Source organism: Ochlerotatus camptorhynchus, unplaced genomic scaffold (genome assembly GCF_037179485.1).
Source record: "Ochlerotatus camptorhynchus isolate MF236.1 unplaced genomic scaffold, CSIRO-AGI_Acam_v1.1 ptg000304l, whole genome shotgun sequence".
NCBI lineage: Eukaryota > Metazoa > Arthropoda > Insecta > Diptera > Culicidae > Ochlerotatus > Ochlerotatus camptorhynchus.
Window position 1 is genome coordinate 1,803,607 of NW_027040792.1, and position 20,098 is coordinate 1,823,704.

The 20,098-nt window shown below is 41.2% G+C and overlaps 2 protein-coding genes across 3 annotated transcripts; both read right to left on the reverse strand.

The window, feature by feature from the left end:
- Nucleotides 1-437: 437 nt before the first annotated feature.
- Nucleotides 438-11,124, reverse strand: LOC135707124 (uncharacterized). Its single transcript, XM_065228853.1, has 5 exons — nucleotides 10,533-11,124; nucleotides 10,181-10,448; nucleotides 6,859-8,034; nucleotides 1,023-1,139; nucleotides 438-741 (listed from the first exon to the last, which is right to left on the reverse strand). The coding sequence occupies exons 1-5, from the start codon at nucleotides 11,122-11,124 to the stop codon at nucleotides 438-440; spliced, it is 2,457 nt and encodes an 818-aa protein (XP_065084925.1).
- Nucleotides 1,023-19,202, reverse strand: LOC135707202 (transcription factor grauzone-like). Of its 2 annotated transcripts, none has more exons than XM_065228962.1 (5): nucleotides 18,901-19,202; nucleotides 18,670-18,786; nucleotides 17,054-18,604; nucleotides 16,789-16,991; nucleotides 1,023-1,139 (listed from the first exon to the last, which is right to left on the reverse strand). In XM_065228962.1, exons 1-4 carry the CDS (start codon nucleotides 18,907-18,909, stop codon nucleotides 16,803-16,805), a joined length of 1,866 nt encoding a protein of 621 aa, XP_065085034.1. In that variant the 5' UTR covers nucleotides 18,910-19,202; the 3' UTR covers nucleotides 1,023-1,139; nucleotides 16,789-16,802. The 2 variants fall into 2 exon arrangements, with proteins under 2 accessions (XP_065085034.1, XP_065085035.1); XM_065228963.1 differs by having other exon boundaries at nucleotides 18,854-19,201.
- Nucleotides 19,203-20,098: the final 896 nt, after the last annotated feature.

Here is a 20,098-nt window from a genome sequence, read left to right on the forward strand (position 1 = left end):
CGATTTTGGAGAATCACTGGCGGGACTTGATGGAGATTCACGGTTGTGATTTGTAAAAATTGGATTGTATTGTGGCAACATCAATAACAAATTTTGACACATGCAGGTGCAGAAAAAGTTCACTGTTGCCAGTAACTTTAAATATCATAAAAATTGTAACCATTGGTGCCAACCAGCGCCAATGACTGCGCTCGGGTGTGCCCAAACTTGATTTTGGTTCACTGTGTAGAGTGACCAAACCCTTGGTTTGAACGAAAAAAAAACTGCTTATGAATTATAGAAAAGCATACTTATCGACATAGTTTTTAAAAGTGTGTCATCCATGAAACAAATACTAGATTTTTTCAGGAACTCAACCAATCCTGAGGAGGAACTTTCCAACTTCAGCGGGAACATTCGCGCTTGCGACGGGTGGTAGTCCTTCGTGGTGAATGCAGTCAGCAGCAGATCTTCGGACGGCATACGGGTGGGGTATTGAAGCAGTGGAGAATTCGATTTTTGCTGGCCTGGGTCAACGAAAGGAAGTGATTGTTCTTGGAGGCGCTGTAGTCCTTGAAGCTAATCGAATTGTCCGGCAGGGTGTAGGGGTTGATGGGCTCTGACAAGTAGTTCTGCTTGGAAAATGCAATCTGAATTTTGCTAGCATCATTTCCGATTGGACTGTTGTTCAAGTGCTGGATGCTGCGTTCGACTGCGAAGGCGTCTTCGGTGGTCTTCAGGAACTTTATCCTGACAACATTTCTGTACAGGCAGAACAGATTGAACAGCTTATCGGTGTTGGCTGTGTTGTTATCGAGTCTGTAAACCATCATCACTGCGCCCTGTTGCTGGGCCGGTTGAATGAAGTTGGCTGGTCCGTTTCGGGTCAGTGGTGCGTCCTTCATCAGTCCAACGTGTGTTGGTTTCCAGTTTTCCGACGGATGATACTCGGGCGGTGAAAAATTCGGTGCAAATCCGTTTCTTCCGCCGGCTCCCAGAAGGGCTGGTTGACTAATGATTGACGTTCGTTGCGCGAGGTCGGCCTTCCGCCGAAGATGGTAGGATCGTGTAGCAACGGAGCTCGTCCGTTGCAGGCATCCTTGGAGACGGCTGCATCCAATGTGTAGTCCCGACTGGAGTCCGTGTCATTTTTGTAAACACTGAAAAACAAAACAAAAACAAGAGCTGATAAAATACCGGGTTGCCAAACAAGGCATTATTCACAAGTCAGTTCAATGACTTATTGGCACTGCCGGCACACTAAGGCACACGGAGAAAAATGTTGGCGCAAAATAAGTGTGTAGAGTGACCACCCCTTGATTTTAAACTCAACCTTGAAATTTTTTATTTTGAATAAAAAATGTTATCAAAAACAGTTTTTTTTTCTCAGAATAATACTTGATCGACTTGATAGACAGGACCCTACTGACATTTTCAACTTGCTGGAGATTAACTTTGAATACTTCCAAATCAACCAATCTTGCGAGAATATCTGAGCGCCGTCATTTGAATTTTTGAAAAAAGGAGATCTTCAGAATAATACACGATGAGGACGTGTTGAGGGCTTTACTGAAACCTTAGATCGGCTGGAGATCTTTTCAGTACTCCCTGGTCAACCTGCCGACTATGAAGAATATGTATTAATTTCATTTTATTTAAATTTTTGAACAGCTAGAGATCTTGAGAATAGTTTGTAAATAATTTTAAGCTTTGAACAATCCAGAAATCATCGGTCAGCTAAGGATCTTTCGAATACTTCCCGATTAACCTGCCGTCTTGGGAGAATATCTGAGAGACTTCATTTGAATTTTTAACAATTGCATATCTTCAGAATACTAACAAAGTCTTGCACAATATCCCGAGGACTTTATTAATATCTTACCGAAAATCCGTGTGTACCAACAAAATACTCTAAAATTCGACGATTTTCATGAACTCAAAATAAGCTCCCTGAACTTCTTTGCAATCTACTTAGCTTATCCGAAGTGCCAATTTGAAGAAAGTTCTGGAAAGTGCTGTGAACTTCTAAGAAGGTCCCTGAACTCCTACGATTTATCCATAGGTTTATACGAACTTACAATTTGTTAAACTTTTACGAATTTGCTATAATCAATACAATGCTCACTGAACATCTACAAGGTTCCCTTAACTTCTAGAAAAATTACTCAGTTTCTTCGCAGTTCGGTCCAATTTCCATAAGTGTTAATTCGACCAAGATCTCAGAACATCTGTGAACTTCTGCCAAACTTCTGAGATGATTCTGAACCTCATTAATGAAATTTTTTGAACATTCGGACAGTTCCCTAAGATTAATAAATACAAGCAATAAATAAATACGAGCAATAAATACTTTCAGGAAGTTTATTGAACTATTGTGAAGTAAGTCCTCTGACAAACTGCTATGAAGTTCCCCATACTGATAGAAAGATCCCTGCAGTACTGAGAAGTTTGCCGAACTTCTACGATACTCTCTGTGCTTCTATGGAGTTTCCTCTGAAATTTGCTGAGCTAAACAGAGTTTACCAAACTTCTAAGAAATTGCCTGAACGATGATTTTCCGCGTAGTTCCTTGAAGCTGTACGAAGTTTTCGGAACTTGTACGAAATTCACTAACCTACATATTCCATGACCACATGAAGTTAAAAAAGAAGGTACCCGAGCTTTTTTGAAGTTTCCTGAAATTAAACAAAGTTTCCTTAACTTCTAAGAACTGTGGGCAGAACCACTCCACGCAAAGCGTACGACACGAGAAAGACCGGAAAAGGGATCACCGACAATAAAACACCAAGAACTCGTAGTTAGAAAAGAAAGGTTTAATTCGCGTGTTAAATGTACAAAGTACTGAACGGTAATGAAAAGAAAAATGTGCTTCGCGCCACTCCGGTGCGCGTTCGTTTTAGTTTGGTGAGATTGGCAGTCACCCACTGCAAAACGTACGGATGATTGTAGCAAGGTGAAAAGAACAGTAGACGTGTTGCCATCTCCGACAAGAACTTCCCCAAACTTGAACAAAGTTCCAGCTTCTACGAAGTTTTCCCGAATGTTTGCTATCTTCTCTGAAGTTCTACGAAGATCCCCGAATTTCTACGCAGTCTCTAAATTTTCACGAAGTTCCCTGCAGAAGTATCTTTTTCGAAGTTTCCAAAAGTTCTACCAAGTTTCTTGAAGGTCTATGAAATTCCTTGCAAATGTACAATGTTCCCTAAATTTTTACAAATCTGTCCAAAATCAAATGATGTTGTCTTAACCTCTACAAATCAGCCTACTGATCATTATTGTATGAAATTGATTCCAAACGTAAACAAACCATGTAGGCCCTACAACAAAATAACAAATATGACATCCACGAGTTTTTAGATTTGTTTAGTCCCCCCACACGTACTGTGACAAATTTTAGAACCCCCTCCCCCTCAATAATGGACGTCATATTCGAAATTAAAGTAGTCGTTGGATTACCTGACCTGGTCACTCCTGTTATGTTTCGCTGTCATTCCAATTCAAGAGTTCGATGGGAGCAATTCAAGTTTGCTTTTCGGCAGAAGTTTCTGACGTATTAACCAAGCCAGTTCCCGGTTAATCGGACCAGGGAAAGGCGAAGTTTTTGCAGACAGATCGGAAAGCGAAGTCCTTGCTAGTTGGATTCCTTTCTGATGAATGTCTAGGCATAGTGCGGGACAAGGAGACTGCCCAAGAAATGTGGAAGGCACTGGAAGATACATATGCGAAGAAGTCTGTAGTAAGGAACTTTGAGGCGGCAGCATTTTCAACAGTTCGACGATATCATACGCCAACTCAAATCGGCAGGCGCGAAGCTCGAAGAGAACGACATGGTATCGCAATTATTTCTCACCCTTCCCGATGGCTACGGCTCCCTTGTAACGGCTCTAGAGAATATCAACGAGAACGACCTCACATTGGAGACTGCGAAACAGCGATTACTGGCTGAAGAATCCATGCGGTCTGATAGGATGAAGACAAGGCAGCAGCGTTTGTTGGAGGCAGAAATAAGAAGCCACGAAAGTTCAACGGAAAGTGTCATCGATGTGGCAAAACTGGCCACATGATGGAAGATTGTTGTGTCAAGAAGACCGATGGTAACGTCAACGCAGCGGTTTGGAAGCAATGCAGTTTCGTTCATGGTGAACCAGAAGCAACCCAAGGTGCAGAACAAGCGAACCATCTTCTACGTGGACTCCGGATGTAGCGACCATTTGGTTAACAGTTTAGATTGCATGCAGTCGGTCCGGAAGCTCAAACAACCTTTCGTTATTGATGTGACCAAAGATGGTGTGTCGATTGTTGGGAAATATGAAGGCGAAGTCAAGGGGATTTCCAAAGAAGGTTCCAGATGAAAAATGTAATTTTTGTACCAGAGCTGCGAGGCAACCTGCTTTCTGTCAAGAAGATGTCCCAAGCCGGGATTGACGTATTGTTCACAAGCCAGGCGCTGATGAAGCAAGGTGATGCGGTGATCGGTGTGGCACAGTTGCGAGGAAATCTCTACGAGTTGGACTTAGATCTGGACCGAGGGGGGCGACACATCCAGATTATCTCATTTTCAGCGTGAATCTGCCCTATTTTTTTATATTTATTTACCGTATATCATCTGTTTGCATCTGTGGCATCTACTACCATCTACTTGCGCATGCTCGAATCTTCTCGTGATCGAGCTATCACCGAACAAACAACCTACACAGAAATTCAAAACAACCCAAAATTAAGTTCTTTTCACTCATCTCCCATGTTCCGTACAATAAGCCAAATTTGGGTAAACCGGCTCAAAGTAGTTTGCATTTAAGCACGGCAAAAAAAATTACCCATCGCTAAGTAATTTTCAATTTTTTCTACCCAAAATTAAGTTCAATTAACTCAAATTTGGGTATATCGCATATTACTCAATTTTGGCTTCTTGTACGGAACTAGACGGTTGAGTCGAATCTTTCGTTCTATTTTTGACAACAATAGCGAGAGGAAATGAAACGGACAGAGGTCAAATAACTCAAATTTGAGTTTAAAAAACCCAAGCGGTGGGTAGTTTTGTTTTTCTGTGTAGAGCTTTTTGACGTTTAACCGGCGCACACTAATGCTCCATTTAAATGGAAGCAGTGCGAGCAAGAAGGAAACAGATTAGTGGGAAAACAAACGATCCAGTCATCCCTGTGTGCTAGATAGAGAAAGACGATTAAACGTCAAAAAGGTCTATAGCAGACGACGCAGCAAGCCGGAGGTGTTTATTTACATTTCGGTGGGACTGTGGTCAAGTGATAGTTGTTACACGTCGTAACACCAGAGTTAAGATTTGTGAGTTTAAAGCGGACCGTTCGGAAATAGAGATGGTGCCGCCAATCGATGTTCTGGAAGCTCTAGTATTGCAGATTTTAAGAATCTTTACTTTTAAGAGCGAATGAATTCAGCGCTACGAAATTGCTTTGTGGAAGCTAGTGTCCACTTCGTAGCAAAACGTGAATCCTTAGTGTACCGAGTACCGGCCAATGAAAACCTCTGCCAGTTTAGGGTTCTACAATGAGACGTAAATTTAAACATTTTTAGAACGCTGTTTTTGCACATGACGTTATTATGCGTTCATTCATAAATTTAACCATAAATGTCTCGTAAAATGCTCAATTCATGGAAAAGCACAAGTTTTAATAGACAATTCTTCCCATCCACTTAGGTCTATTACTGTACTGGATCACCAACCAGCAGATGATGCCTGATTAACAACACCTGTATCTCTATATGGTACATCCCACCCCGCAAAGCTATTCTGCAAAACAAGCGTTAAAAACTACATAGGGGAAAAGTTGGCTTCGGCAATACCATAACTTATTATCGTCAGGGGGGTAAACAAAGTCCTAGAGCACTCAAATTTGGCCAATAGTTGCTCTGAAACACAATGTATCTACATGCCAAGATGTAACTATCAAGGACGTTGTTTACCCCCCTGACGATAATAGGTTAAGGTATTGCCGAAGCCAACTTTTCCCCTACTTAGGATTCGGCTGCATTATGTATGGCTACCTAAATTTAATTTAAATTGAAAGAATTGAATAATTAGGTATGACCGTTTAAAAGTTTTGTTTTCTCAGGGTTTCTATTGAAATTAAAGTTCTAGATCACAGTTCTATAGGATTCCATTTTATGGAGTGAAATCTCCCGAAAGTTTAAACCATTTCATTTTTTAAACATATAGAGGAAATGGCTCTAATGTTGGCCCATGGATCTAAGATTGGTTCCATCCTTAAAAATCTGCTATTTATCAATTTTAACTAGATGAACGCGTCATTGGGACGGTACTAATGGAAATTTTTGGTCGCTATTGAAAATTTAGTCAATTGATGAATTTATTTATGGGCCCAAATTAGGGGCATTTAGGCCGACATTAGATTCATTTCCCCTACTATATAAAATTTTGTATGCTGCTCATAAAATTAATTATTTCTGAGTATTGGCGTTATGAAATATACCAATAATTATTTTATTACAGTATATATTATAATCCTCTCAATTTCCGAGAAACAAACTGTTCTAGACCGCGGCACCTCAGAGCTGCAAGCTCACTGATTTGAAGCATATGTGAGTAGATGTTATAATATTTGTCACATCACAGTCAACTCTACATTGAAGAGACGATGACAAACAGAATTAAAAAAACTTATTAATCCCAAATTATTCCATCTACTGTAGTATCTGTCTTTATTTATCCATATGAATTCGGAAAATGGTTCAACAATAAAATAATAAAATTAGTTACAAAAAATTGTTTCAGAGTTTTAATACGAGTAATTATGAATATGTATTATGATGATTTCGGGGAGTATAACTTCACGGGTGATACTACAACTACAGTACAGGGTTTTAAATTAACTTAGATTTAACTTGAAGCTATTTATGTATGTCACGCACTCTCCTGGGTAATAGAATAATGCGGATAGGGCAGACGGCTTCAGCAAATGAGATACATAGTGTTTCACATCTATAACAACATTGTTGCTTGTAAATTCTAAAACGTAGTCTCCATCGCATTCAATTATTTTGAATTTGCTACCCAGTAGTCCTATTCCTCTGGGCGCTACATTTTCAGGAGCTTTTGTAGGAACAGTTGATAGAGTGTATGATTGTTTTTTTCCTTTTAAATATTTGAATCCGTACACTTTGAAAACGCTTAGTTGCTCTTTTTCCTTCATCAGCAAATATTCTCCAGTAACGATATCCTTAAAGGTTTCATTAGCATAGCGTGGTTTATTTTTCTTGGCTTGCTTATCAAAGAACCGATACGTACGATCTACCGAGCATTTCTGCAATCCTAACGTAAGCATCCACAAAAATGTTCGTTTTTTAACATGCACGATTTTGTTGCGTTGGTTTCTTATCTTGAATACATTTTTATAGTTTCTGGAATCAGGTAGCATGAGCTCTTCACCGATATTATCGAATAGTTCCACTGCATCATGTACATCCTCATTATTTTTTGGCACGCAAGGTTCAAATTCTTCTGGTATTGAAATGAATTCAAAATCACCGCAGTCACTTGTCAACTTTAATGTTGGTTTGTGGGTAGTTATACTGCTTTCAAACGAAATATCTTCCGCATCCACGCCCAGTTCTAGCAAAATTTCTCGAACTGACTGCTGTGCATATTCAACTGCATCTTTAATATCCATATTTGTTGGCATCTCAAAAAGTACATCTGCTTCACAAGGTTGTCTCTTCATACTTGGAAAATTTAAAGTATGTTCGTTTCGATGCATGATGTCTTTTTTGAATTGAATTTTGTTGAGTCGTGACTCGAACCCCTGAATAGTGAAATTTACAACCGTGGATTCAGTTGACGTGAAAGCTCGAGCATCTCTAAACGTCCCTTCGCATGTTTGGCTTTGAAGCAGCGTGGTATGGAATTCATTGTTGCTGTTCCGACAATGGACAATATAGTTAATTAATGCATGAGCATTAATTTCCAGTCCCCAATATGCATTCGTCGTTACGCAGTGCTGAATGTTATGATATTTTTTAATACACCAATTGCGCCAGCTCCTAATCAGAAATAACGTGTGCCTGTAAATAAAATTAATAGACATATATTAAACAAATACTATAAGGCTTGATAATAACTTTCATGGTGGGAAACGGCTCTAAAATTTTGCTTAAAATTCATGCCATGATAAGTCAACCCAAGCATGTTGAAGCGACTATATTAAGACAAAATCAAAATTATTGACGAAATGTATGTAATTGCATGAAGTATACTCTATTGTATCAGATCCCTCTTAGGTCAGATCTGATTACAAAAATTGAAATAAAAATAAAACGAGAAATAATGTCAATTGTTTTTAATTTGTACTCACTATTGGGTAAAGTTTCCTCAATTTCCACTATTTTTGGTTAAATTTTACTTCATGTAAATTTATTAAATGGATCATTTTAGATGGCCGAGTTTTGAACCCACCACAGCTTGCATTTGGCGCTACTGTATACGGACGATCCAATGTAAAATACTGTGGTAGCCACAGTACGGTGCTGTCAAAACTTCAGCATCTTCAATGATCCATTGCTCGAAAATGTTTACTTAATTTTGAGATCGATTTTGATGAAATCTTATACAATTTTGAGTTGATCAGATCGACCGTGCACACAATTTTATAGAGATTGCTAAAGTATGATTGTGTCAGTGATTTGTTTTCATCGGGAAAATTTTCCGCTATGAAGTTTTTTTTCCGATGAAAACATTTTGCGTATACGAATACGTGACGTAGTGTGCGTACGATAAACGTCAGCGAATCACTATAGATCTAAGTTTTTTTAACAACCTTGGTAAAAACTTTCATGAACGACAACAAGATGTATGAATCGATCATCGCAGTTGGGCCCTTATGATTACGAATGCTAGAAGAATAATTTTATTGTGAAAAATATTTTTGAGTGATAAGCAGGAATACCTAATATTTAACCTGATTCTTTCAACAAAAAGATTTTTGTTTTGCATTTCGGATGGAGGTGTTGACGAGAAGACTGTCGAAACATGTACATTTAAAAAGCAACGTGCATGACGACTTATGTTTACAGCAAAGCTAGCCACCCGGCTTTACTCTGGTAAGTAACTTTAAATTCTAGCGTTCAGAATCATAAGGGCCTGGTTGGAATAAAATTCCTCGATGAGTTGGATGCTAGCTAATGCAGCTTTTTACAGTGTTGTATTGGGAAAATTTCGTACACTTCAAGCTGAACATTGCATTAGGTCCTAAGTAACATTGACAGATTTTCTTCGTCGACTTTCTCTTTGCATCCCCACGACCATGTAAAGACATTCCCACTTATTTTCAGCTCGGAGATCGATAAAAGAAGCTTTTATGTAACATCTAATACATCAACCAGATCAAGAAACGGTTGTGTGCTCAAGTTATAAACGAAAGAGAAAGTCGATGAAGAGAATCGATCAATGTTACTTAGGACCTAATGCAATGTTCAGCTTGACTTGCTTCACTTAATTTTATAGTAATACATAGAGAAAATCGATGAAGAGAATCGATCATCGCAGTTAGGCCCTTATGATTCTGGACTCAGGATGTTTTTTATTCAAAAAAAAGGTGCTAGAAGATTTTCCATACAGTTCCATAATTGTTTTTCAGTAGTGGCTCAGTTGAATTATCTATAAGATATACACGGAGGAACTTAAATAAGCATTGACTTTTTTAATAGAAAATCCAACTGCAATGTTTAGGTCCTAAGTAATATTGGCAGATTCTCTTCGTTAACTTTCTCTTTGTCCACGGCCATGTAAAAACATTCCCAGGTAGAAGCTGTTATCTAGCATCTAAGGCCGCGGCCAGGGTAGACGCGTTTATTATTATTCCTTGCGAAACGGTTATGAGGTCATGTTATTAACGAAAGAGAAAGTCGACGAAGAGAATCGATCAATATTACTTAGAACCTAATGCAATGTTCAGCTTGGATTGACAAACACGAGATGGATTGAAAAGTTGTGGGAAGGAAAGGGTTAACAACACATCTGCAAAATCATTGCCTGAGCCTGGGCGCCCACTGATGTGGTGTGGCATCGATATTTTGACATGTTGTATGATGCCACATCACCGCCACACCACTGGGGTCCAGCCATATGTGGTGGTGTTCATGGAAATCGATCAAAGTAGATAAGACGTTTTGAAGTGTTCATCTAGATTTAAGAAAGGCTGTTGAAACTCACCAAATATCATGCACTTTCTGCAATGGTGTTTGTGTTGAGTCCATGTACGATGACATGGCTTTTCGTATTGCCTGTAAGAATATTGCCGTTGCTTCACTGCCTGGAACTTGTTGAAGACACGAGATTACTCGGTCTTCCGTCATCTTCTCTACAGGCCGAAATTTCATTTTATCGGTATCGTTAATGTCACTTAAAGATAAACCATGCTGATCCTTAGACACAGTAGACACTAACTCCATCAAATGTATGCAAGATACATTGAAATTCCCTACAAAATTTCACAGTTCGTTTATTCCCAATATTGTATAATAGGTAATGTATATAAAACTAATAATTAAACTGAATTACTTACCTAATATGAGTGGTTTGCTGGTTTTCATCAGTCTTGTCCGCAATTTATTAGCCAGATGAGTTGGGTCTTGGACATAGACTATGCTTTCTAGCGATATGAACCAGTTGCCAAATTCGTTTGGTTGGTTGGTGCCTGGATTATCTAAACCCATTTCCTTTACCATAGCCCCAATGAATCGGCTGTCCCCATCAGTAGCCTTGCATGCGATCGAAATTCCGACCTTTTTGAATTCCTCTGTTACATGATACCATTTTTTCTGCACCGATGTAGTATCAAACTTATTATCAGTGCAGTAATAGAGTACACAGAATGGTGCTGCGTTCAATGCAATAGGCTGCGCCATAGCAAGTTGAACGTTTCTACCCACTGGATACTTTTTTATGTTTTCAATTACCCGTTGAGGCGATTCACAATCGAAGATTCCTGTGATTGGTAGGCCACTGGTTTCGTTTAGTGGAGCAACAAGGCCACTGAGCTGGTCTGTAGTAGACCTATATTCGACTCCACCAGTAATTCTAGTCGCGTCCTCACTCCAGCAGACACTTAATGGGTAGCCGTTATATTCTAAATAATCTTTCAGTTGCTTCACCATAAGCTCTCCTTCTACAAGTTGAGCTGCATGTGTTTGTAGATGGCGCTGAATCGTTCTAATGTGTGGAGAAGGTGTGTTAGCTCTTTCGAATTTATATAATTCCTTTCCTCCCTGGATGAAACTGAAAAGAATAAAACAAATTAATCAAAAAGACTATTTTAAGCGAGCAGTAGTCCCTTTACCGGTATGTAAAAAAGTCTTTCTCTAAGGTAGAGTATCGAACTCCCTTGGACTCTGTTTCTAAATGTCTGTTGTAAACGTCTGTTTGAATCCGTAGGCTGGTATCGAGGGAAGATGTCTTGGCCATTGAACTTGTGCTACTACCGGCCATGTCGTAGCACGTTACAAGTTTAAAGCTTCGCTTTCATCACAGTCCAAATCCTCGTTGCCCCCGTCACAACCAACAAGATTTTCTCCTTCAACGTCCGATATTTCGAATCTTTCTTGCTCAATCGTCAGCATTTCCTCAAGTTCAGAAATGTTGATATAATCAGGAATATTTTCAAGGATTTCGATCAATGGATCTTCAGTTGCCTCCCATCCTAGGCATGCGTTTTCAAATTTCGCTACTTTGGGAATTTTCGAATTGCAGCTTTGATCGTGTGCCTCTACGCCCTCTGCAGGATGTTCTTCTGAATCAGTATCGAGGATGGCCCGTTTGTGTGTATTGCTGGACTTTTTTCCTTGAAATTCACATTTGTGGACGTTTTTTATATGCGCCACAAAGTTTGACACTTTCCACAAACCGGATTTTTCAGGACGGCTTGCTATGCAGTTTTTTGTAGGGCATAAAGGACATACAATTTTGGCAACTCTTTCACAACCTTCCTGAGGGGGTATGACTTCCAACATATTTAAAGACAGCAAAAAATCCTGTTCTCCTGTTATTCCCAACCTCGGTCCCATCGTACCTAAGAAATGCATTTTTTTTTTTATTTTTGTTTTAAATTTGATTGATTATTAAAACAAATTAAGATTGAATAGCTTTTGAGTGTGTTGTTTATTTCCTTTTAATTCCGTTATAATTGCTTATCTTTTGACATATACGCGTATTTCGTCTACTACTTACAGACTTTATCAGTGCCAAGTACTCAACATCACTACTTGGCACTGATGAAGTCTGCAAGTAGTAGACGAAATACTCGTATCTGTTAAAAGATAAGCAATTATAACGGAATTAAAAGGAAATAATCAACACACTCAAAAGCTCTTCATAAAGGGATTCCTTTTTTAGGTTCGACAACATTAAAAGATTAAATTAAGATTACTATTACCTTTTTTGGTAGAACTCCAACACCCTTTGTCGAATTACGGTTTCGCAATCAACGTTCAATTCGGTGCTACGTTGAGCCTCTTGGAAACTTTTCTGTCGTCTCATATAGTGGTTAAAGCCGCGTTTTTTTATTGTGGCAGCTAACATCTTTATTATCGCCTTCTCTCCAGCAAGAAAGCGGAAGTCCTCTGGTTTATTATCAAATTTTTCGAAGCAATCCTTAAGCTTTGCGTTGGAAGTAGATTGGGTTTTTGTGACTCTTTTCATATCTTCTTCAATCGCTTTGATTTCCAAATCATTTACTTCGCCTAGTGCAGCGTTCACGTATCCTGTGTACTCAACTGAATTTCGTACAACAGGTGGAATCTGCCCCACGTCCTTGGCAACAGCATTCCAGAACTCCTCCTTTTGAACATCAGTTGCCGATGATAATTGTGGCTTAAAATTGGTAGTTGAGTAGGTAATTGATACTAAAATACTCACCATTTTCATAGCAGTGTAACTTATGTTCTCACTTATCACTATAAATAAACTTCAACATTTGATTCAATTTAAATATAGCTGGTTCACAACGAGGTTTACTTCATTCACATTTTTTTAGGCTCGCCTTATGTGCGTGCAGGCTCGTGGCTACTTAGCAGCAAATGAATATTCACACACACACACACACACACACACACACACACACACACACACACACACACATACACACACACACACCTACTTTTCATGAAAAATCCTTCTGTACCTATCGCCATCGACTTCTATCTACTGCAACGACTGCAACATCGAAAAAGTAGATGCCAGCGAATAGTAGGAAACGGTAGGAAACGGAATCCTGCAAATCTACACTGAACAAGAAAATCATATGTAAATAGAGTTGAAGCTAAACGACATTTTCGATGTGTCGCCCCCCTCGATCTGGACGTGGTAGGACCTACAGTCAGCAATCTCTGGCATCGTCGTTTGGGTCACGCCAGTCAGACCACGATGAATACGTTAGTTCGACACAATATGCTGGAAGGTCTTGGCCCAAAAGTTGATTCAATTGGATTCTGTGAAACATGTGTGCTTGGAAAGCAGTGCAGAGAACCCTTCAACGGAGCTCGTGAGCGAGCCAGTCGATTGCTAGAGCGGATACATTCGGATGTGTGCGGACCAATCGATCCGCCGGCTTGGGATGGATCGAGATATTTCGTTCAAATTCAGTCAACCGTTGCATACTCGCCTCAACAAAACGGCGTGGCTGAACGGCTCAACCATAGAGGCAACTCTAAGACCAGAAGGTCCCGAAGAAACGGGCTCAACTTTTTGGTTCAGCTCTGGTACTATCTTCGGTCCCAAACTAATCGATGAATCCCTCGAAACATAGGAAAATCCACTAACCCCTCATTTAATCTGTCAAACTTTCATAGCGAATCAAAACATTGTGTAGTACTAGAATTTTGACTAGAATGGGGTACGTTAATCGATTTGCTTGGGACCAATAGGCTAGTCAAGTAGTGAGCCAATTTAAAATCGTTAGTTTCGTATTGATTGTTGGTTCAACCGAATCCTAGTAAAAAAAAAACAGGTGAGAACTATGCTTATCGACTCAAATATGCCAAAGTTCATGTGGTCAGAAACAGCACTGGAACGTATTTGTTGAACCGGTGTCCTACTGCTGCTCTATCGGATAATCGTACACCTGCTGAGCACTGGACAGGTGCGAAACCTGATCTCTCCAAACTGCGTATCTTTGGATGTAAAGCATTTTTGTGGGTTCCAAGCTAGCTGAGGAAGAAGTTGGACGACAAGAGTCGGGAGGCGGTCATGATTGGCTATGCACCAAATGGCTACCGCTTATGGGACAGAAAAGCAAGATCTCTCGTGACATCAAGTTCGATGAAGCTTCTTTACCATACGCACATGAAGAAGATGAAGGCTCGAAGGTTCCCTTAGTGATTCCCATGCTGTATCCGCCAGAGGGGGACAATTCGTCGGCCGAACAAGAAGCAGTAGCTGTTATCGAAAGCGAAACCGAAGATGAAGTCGATCCGGATACGCAAAGCACCGTTGATCTGGATGAAGAACCAACCGAAGCAGCTCCATCCGAAAACCCTGGGGCACTCCCTTCACAACATAGAGGTGATGAGTATTCAGAGTCTGACACTAGCCGCAGTGAACGGGAGCGCAGGCTCCCAGGTAAGTTACTTGACTTCTTTACTGGGTTTAGAGCAAGATCTGCTGGTAAAATTTCAACTCTCCCAGATCCTCCGGAATCGTACGCCGAAATCGAAGATCGACAGCTCTGGATGACCGCAGTTAGAGAGAATTTAAAATCTCCTGAGGAGAATAAGGTGTGGACGACAGTGCTGCCGGTGTCAAGCTCTTGCAGTCCAAGTGGGTCTTTCGCGTGAAGGAGGATGAAGAAGGAAACCATGTGCGATGCAAGGCAAGACTGGTAGTCAAAGGTTTCTTGCAGAAGGCTGGCCTGGACTACAATGAAACATATGTAATGCGCCCGTTGCGAAGTTGACGACGATTCGAATTGTGCTGGCCGTAGGCGTACAAAGGGGATTCCAGTTCCATCAGGTGGACGTCAAGACGGCGTTCCTTCAAGAAGAATCTTCATGGCTGTTCCGGCATGATCCGGCTGATGGCATCAAGGCAGACCCTGGGCTGGTGTGCCAGCTACAGAAATCGTTGTATGGTCTGAAGCAGTCTCCTCGTTGTTGGAACGAAAAATTCAATCAAGTGCTGCTGAAGCTAGGTTTCACACGTTCCAAGCACGACTATTGCCTATACACCCGTATCGACAAGAGGGGGAAAGACGTTGTTTTCATCCTGCTGTATGTCGATGATCTCCTGATAGCAGGTATGCAGCTGACCACCATAATGAAACTGAAACGCGAACTGTCGGCGATGTTTGAAATGACCGATTGTGGAGAGTTGACTCACTTTCTTGGGATGAAGGTACGATCAACAAAATGGTAGAATGATGCTGTCTCAAGAAAACAGCCTGGAAAAGATCTTGCAGAAGTTCGGCAGGGTGGAGTGCGATTGAAATTGGATCGTTAAGTGGCCAAAAGTGTTCAAGAACCGTACCGTGAATTATTGGGAAGCCTGATGTACGTGATGATGTCCACAAGACCGGACATTTGCTTTCCTATCGGATATCTGTGGAGATTCCAACTCCAACCTGGATAACAATATTGGACCTCGCATTGGACAGCTCTGAAACGGGTTGTACGATACTTAAAAGGATCTATGGAGTGTTCCTTGACGTTTACTCGAGACAATCAAGCGGCGATTCAGACTGGGCCACCGATACTGACGACCGGAAATCAGTAAGCGGATTTGTTTTCCGTGTTTTCGGATGTACTGTTGCATGGTCAAGCAAGAAGCAAACAACAGTTGCAACTTCTTCAAGCGAAGCTGAATATGTAGCGTTGAGTGCTGCAGCATCGAAAGCAATATGGCTAGTCGGTGTTCTAGGCGATCTCGGTGAGCTGAACATTGAACCAATCACCATATACGAGGACATCCGTGGGTGCATTAGTATGACCAAGAACTTGGAGAGTAAGAGAGCCGAACACATCGACATTAAACACCATTTTCTTCGTGATCATGTCGCTGCTGGTAAGCTATTGGTGGAGCCGATTGCCAGCAACAACCAGTTGGCTGATTTCTTCACTAAATCGTCGACGATTTGAGGAACTTCGGACGATGCTGGGACTATCCAAGCGAGAGGTGGTGAAATCAAAGTAGTCGTTGGTTTACCTGACCTGGTCACTCCTGTTATTTTTCTCTTTCATTCCAATTCAAGAGCTCGATGTGAGCAATTCAAGTTTGCTTTAATAAAACATTCTTTTGTTCGTTAAGTCTCGGCCTGTTCATTATTGCCCCGTCCTGTCCACGTAGTTCCTTCAATATTTGAATAGCCTCATAAGGTTTAGCACCGTCGGGTTAACCTCAATCGGATGACAGTTCAGTGGCAACTGTTTACATGGACTTAACTGAGTAAAATTTTCGTCAATTTTCCTCATTTTCTTGCTGATTTTTAAAGATTTCCACAGGAGTAGGCAAATTTACTCATCGCTGAATTCTTGCACTTTTTGCGATTATGAGTAAACTGAACACAAATTTGGGTTGATTCATTGGCCGTGTTGCATAAATGTGAGTTGAAGATCTAACTGTGTCCTTGAATCCTTATCCTAAATCACCGGAAATACCCATAATCCTACACCAACGACCCCATCGACCAACTTAGGAAGAGGGCGTTAAAAGGCCAATTTCAATACTAGCGGATTCTTCAAAACATCGACCCTACAAATAATGCTTTTCCAAGTGTAATGTGACAGAAATTTATCCACACCTCATTCCGAGCCTTATATGCTTCCCCGACTCACCTGCATCCATATCCTCACTCCGCCTGTCCCGTCACACCCACCGGAGCTTGCTGCCTAGCGGCTTTCTTCTTCAGCTTGTCCTCGAGCCACTGTTGGGGATGCATCTTCTTCCGATGGGCCGCCCGGTTGGCATTCGAGTTGAAAGTCCGCTCACAGAAGTCGCAACTATACAGTACCTCGCCCGTATGCGATGCCATGTGTTCCTGAAATGATCCGCAGCGAACCGGATGCTTAAGGCTAAAACAAACGAAATCATTCAACCTACCTTCAACGTGATATCCCTTTTGAATCCTTTTCCGCAAACCGAGCAAACGAAATCCCCGGTCTCGTGCTGCCGCATGTGGTACTGATAGGCCATCACGTTCTTGCACACCTTAGCGCAGAGTTCGCACGTTTTCGTCCCGGAATGCAAACGCATGTGGTGGGACAGCTCGGGTGTCATGGCCCCACATACTGGGCATTGTACCGGGCGCCTTTGTGGTTTCACCCGCTCGTCATGCGATTGCAGATGGGATCGATAGGACGAGTAGACGTGGAACGTCTTGGCACATATGTGGCACACGTAGTTTAGCTCCTTGGTGTGAACCGAGCGATGATGTTGCTTCAATACAGCCTCACATATGAACCGCCTGTCGCAGATCTCGCAGTGCCAGCTTCGGTTGTGATACCGTTCGTGAGTGTTTAGTAATTGCTTGTGCGAAAACATCTTCGGACACATGCTGCATTTGAGCGTTTTTGCCTCCGCCGACGTGTGGTTCCGGTCCATGTGTCTCTTCAACGATTCAGTGTGCGGGAGATTCTTGAAACAGACCTTACACTGAAACGTGGTCGGATCCAGATGGAAACGCACATGGTCGACGAGACGTGGCTTCATGTTGAACTTCTTACCGCAGCATAATACGTACGAGAGCTTCTTATGCTCTGCCATCGAGTGCTTTTGCAGGATTACGAACGTATCGAACTTCTTCTGACACGAATCGCATTCCAGGCTAACATTTTCGGCAATCATCTTCTCATTATCCATAACCCGTTTGGTTCGGTTCGCACGGTGACTCTTTCTTGGTTGACCGTCGTCGTTTGGATCCGTTTCTGCGTGATTCTTTACGTGTAGTGACAGTGCATTCCGAGCCGTAAACTTTCTCGGGCAAACCTTACAATGATACTTCTTCTCTTCCTCCGGTGTGTGGACCTTTTGTTTGTGCCTTCTCAATGCTTCTTTGTTGGGACACTGTTTTGAACAGTGTGAACATTTGAAGGAATCTGGATTCAGATGAAACTGAACATGTCCATTCAGTCGGTAGCCGTTGATGAACTTTTGCTCACAACAAAACACACGAGCCCGCGTTTCGTGTTGCATCATGGAATGCCTTTGAAGATCTTCGAACGTTCCGCTCTTCTCCGAACAAACGGTACATTCCAGTTTGATATTTGCCGTTATGAACTGTTGAATCTGGTCCACGTCGACTTTTTCCAACTTCTGATGTTTAGTTTTGAAATCAGAATCATGATCATCGTCATCTGAAGAGATGTTTTTGGCGGAGTCCCCTTCGCCATCATCGTCGTTTTCGTCACTCTGATCGTCGGGTATTTTCTCATTCACGGCTTCACCTTTGATTTCACCGGTATCCAGTTGATCGGGTTCCTCCAGCTCCGGAATGAACTGATGTAGGCTTACTTCCTGCTTTATCTCCAGCAGATGTATCGGAGGGTACGTCTGTTGGGCGTGTAGCTGTTCGACCTCACAGTAGAATCGGTTGAACTCGTCAATTTTATGCCAACATTGCTGACAAATAAAACTTCTGAGGCATTGATCTTCCTGGGAGAAAATTGTCGTATATTTTAATCTTAAGGAATGGAACAAAGCAATGTTTCACTACTTACACCGAACCAAAAATGTTTGCTCAGGGCATTCTGCACATCTTGGCTGGCGCTAATCGTGAGCGATGGTTCATCCGATCCGATGGACTTGATGCAGGTTATGCAGACTCCGGTCGCCATCTGTGGAAGATTAAAGCATTCTGAGATAAAACTTGTTTCCTTCGCATTCCAATCTTCGTACACTCACGGTAGAATATCTACATCTACATTATTGAACTACAAATGAAACGTCACCAGCAACATAGTGTCATTAATATTGCCTTGATCCAGCCAAGTCCAAGCCTACGCTCTTGGAGGTTGCTTTACGTTCCAGTTTCCTCCCCGGACAGCCTTCTCACGAAGCACAAGACCAAGTTAGCACCGAGCTCTGCTCATTCAAATTATGCAGCTGATGCAGCAGCAGCAAGCGCAACACCAACAAACGATGGCTTAAATTCTCCGGTGGCAGCAACAAAGCGACGGTAAGCAGGAACGTTTCCTTCGCAGCATTGTGTCATCGGTTTTAAACTGGTTAATACTAGGCTAATGTGGCAATAACCAGATTTTTTTAAATAATTTGTTGGAAAACTTAATGCATTTTAAGATTGCACTCGTGAATTTTTGTTTTGAAACTAATCACTTTTATAGTTCTTCTATTCGCCACGGGGGCTAACTTTGATTCGCCAATAAATTCAATGTAATTTTGCTTATGTATTGTAAAACATGCATCTGAATATGAAGAACTGTCAAAATCTTATGCTTTTACATACTGCAGTGTTCGTGAGATTGTGAGTTCCTGTTTTGCTTTGCACCTAAGAGGAAGAGGAGACAACTCGCTTCTTTTTGTCTGTGACGTGTTCTTCTTCTCTTGCGGAAACGACCGTGCCAAAACCGAGGGGGACGAAAGTCCCAGATTTAATCAAATTTTCTCCAAAAATACCTTTTAGTTTGATGAACTGATTTACATCCATGCAAATCGGTTTTATCCGATATAACCGCGTTTTAATCTTAAAATTGTGTTGTTTAGGGGTATTGAGGTAAATACATATTCGTTATCTGCATTAAAAACTCGATTAAAAATGGAACTGAAGCCCAATGCGCAATTCTCGGTGCAATCATATAAAATAGCACATTGCGATTACAAGGTAGAGCTTACCATCATTAACTCTTGCACGACTGACATAGCCTCAAATCACTGAAGGAAATTTTGGCATGCCCTCCCGCATAAACGCGAACCATAAATTGACCTTACCTAAAATGGTTAAAAATGGTTTATAATCCCTGCTAAACTTTAACTGAAATGGTTATGGAACTTTACATGAACGTTTAATGATAAAGTTTCAACCTTATGTATTATGGTTTTTTTAAACTGGACCTTACAAATAATGGGTTGTTAAGAACCATTACCGTTCCAAATTCTTGTTTTCTCCATACAATTTCGGAAAGAGAACTA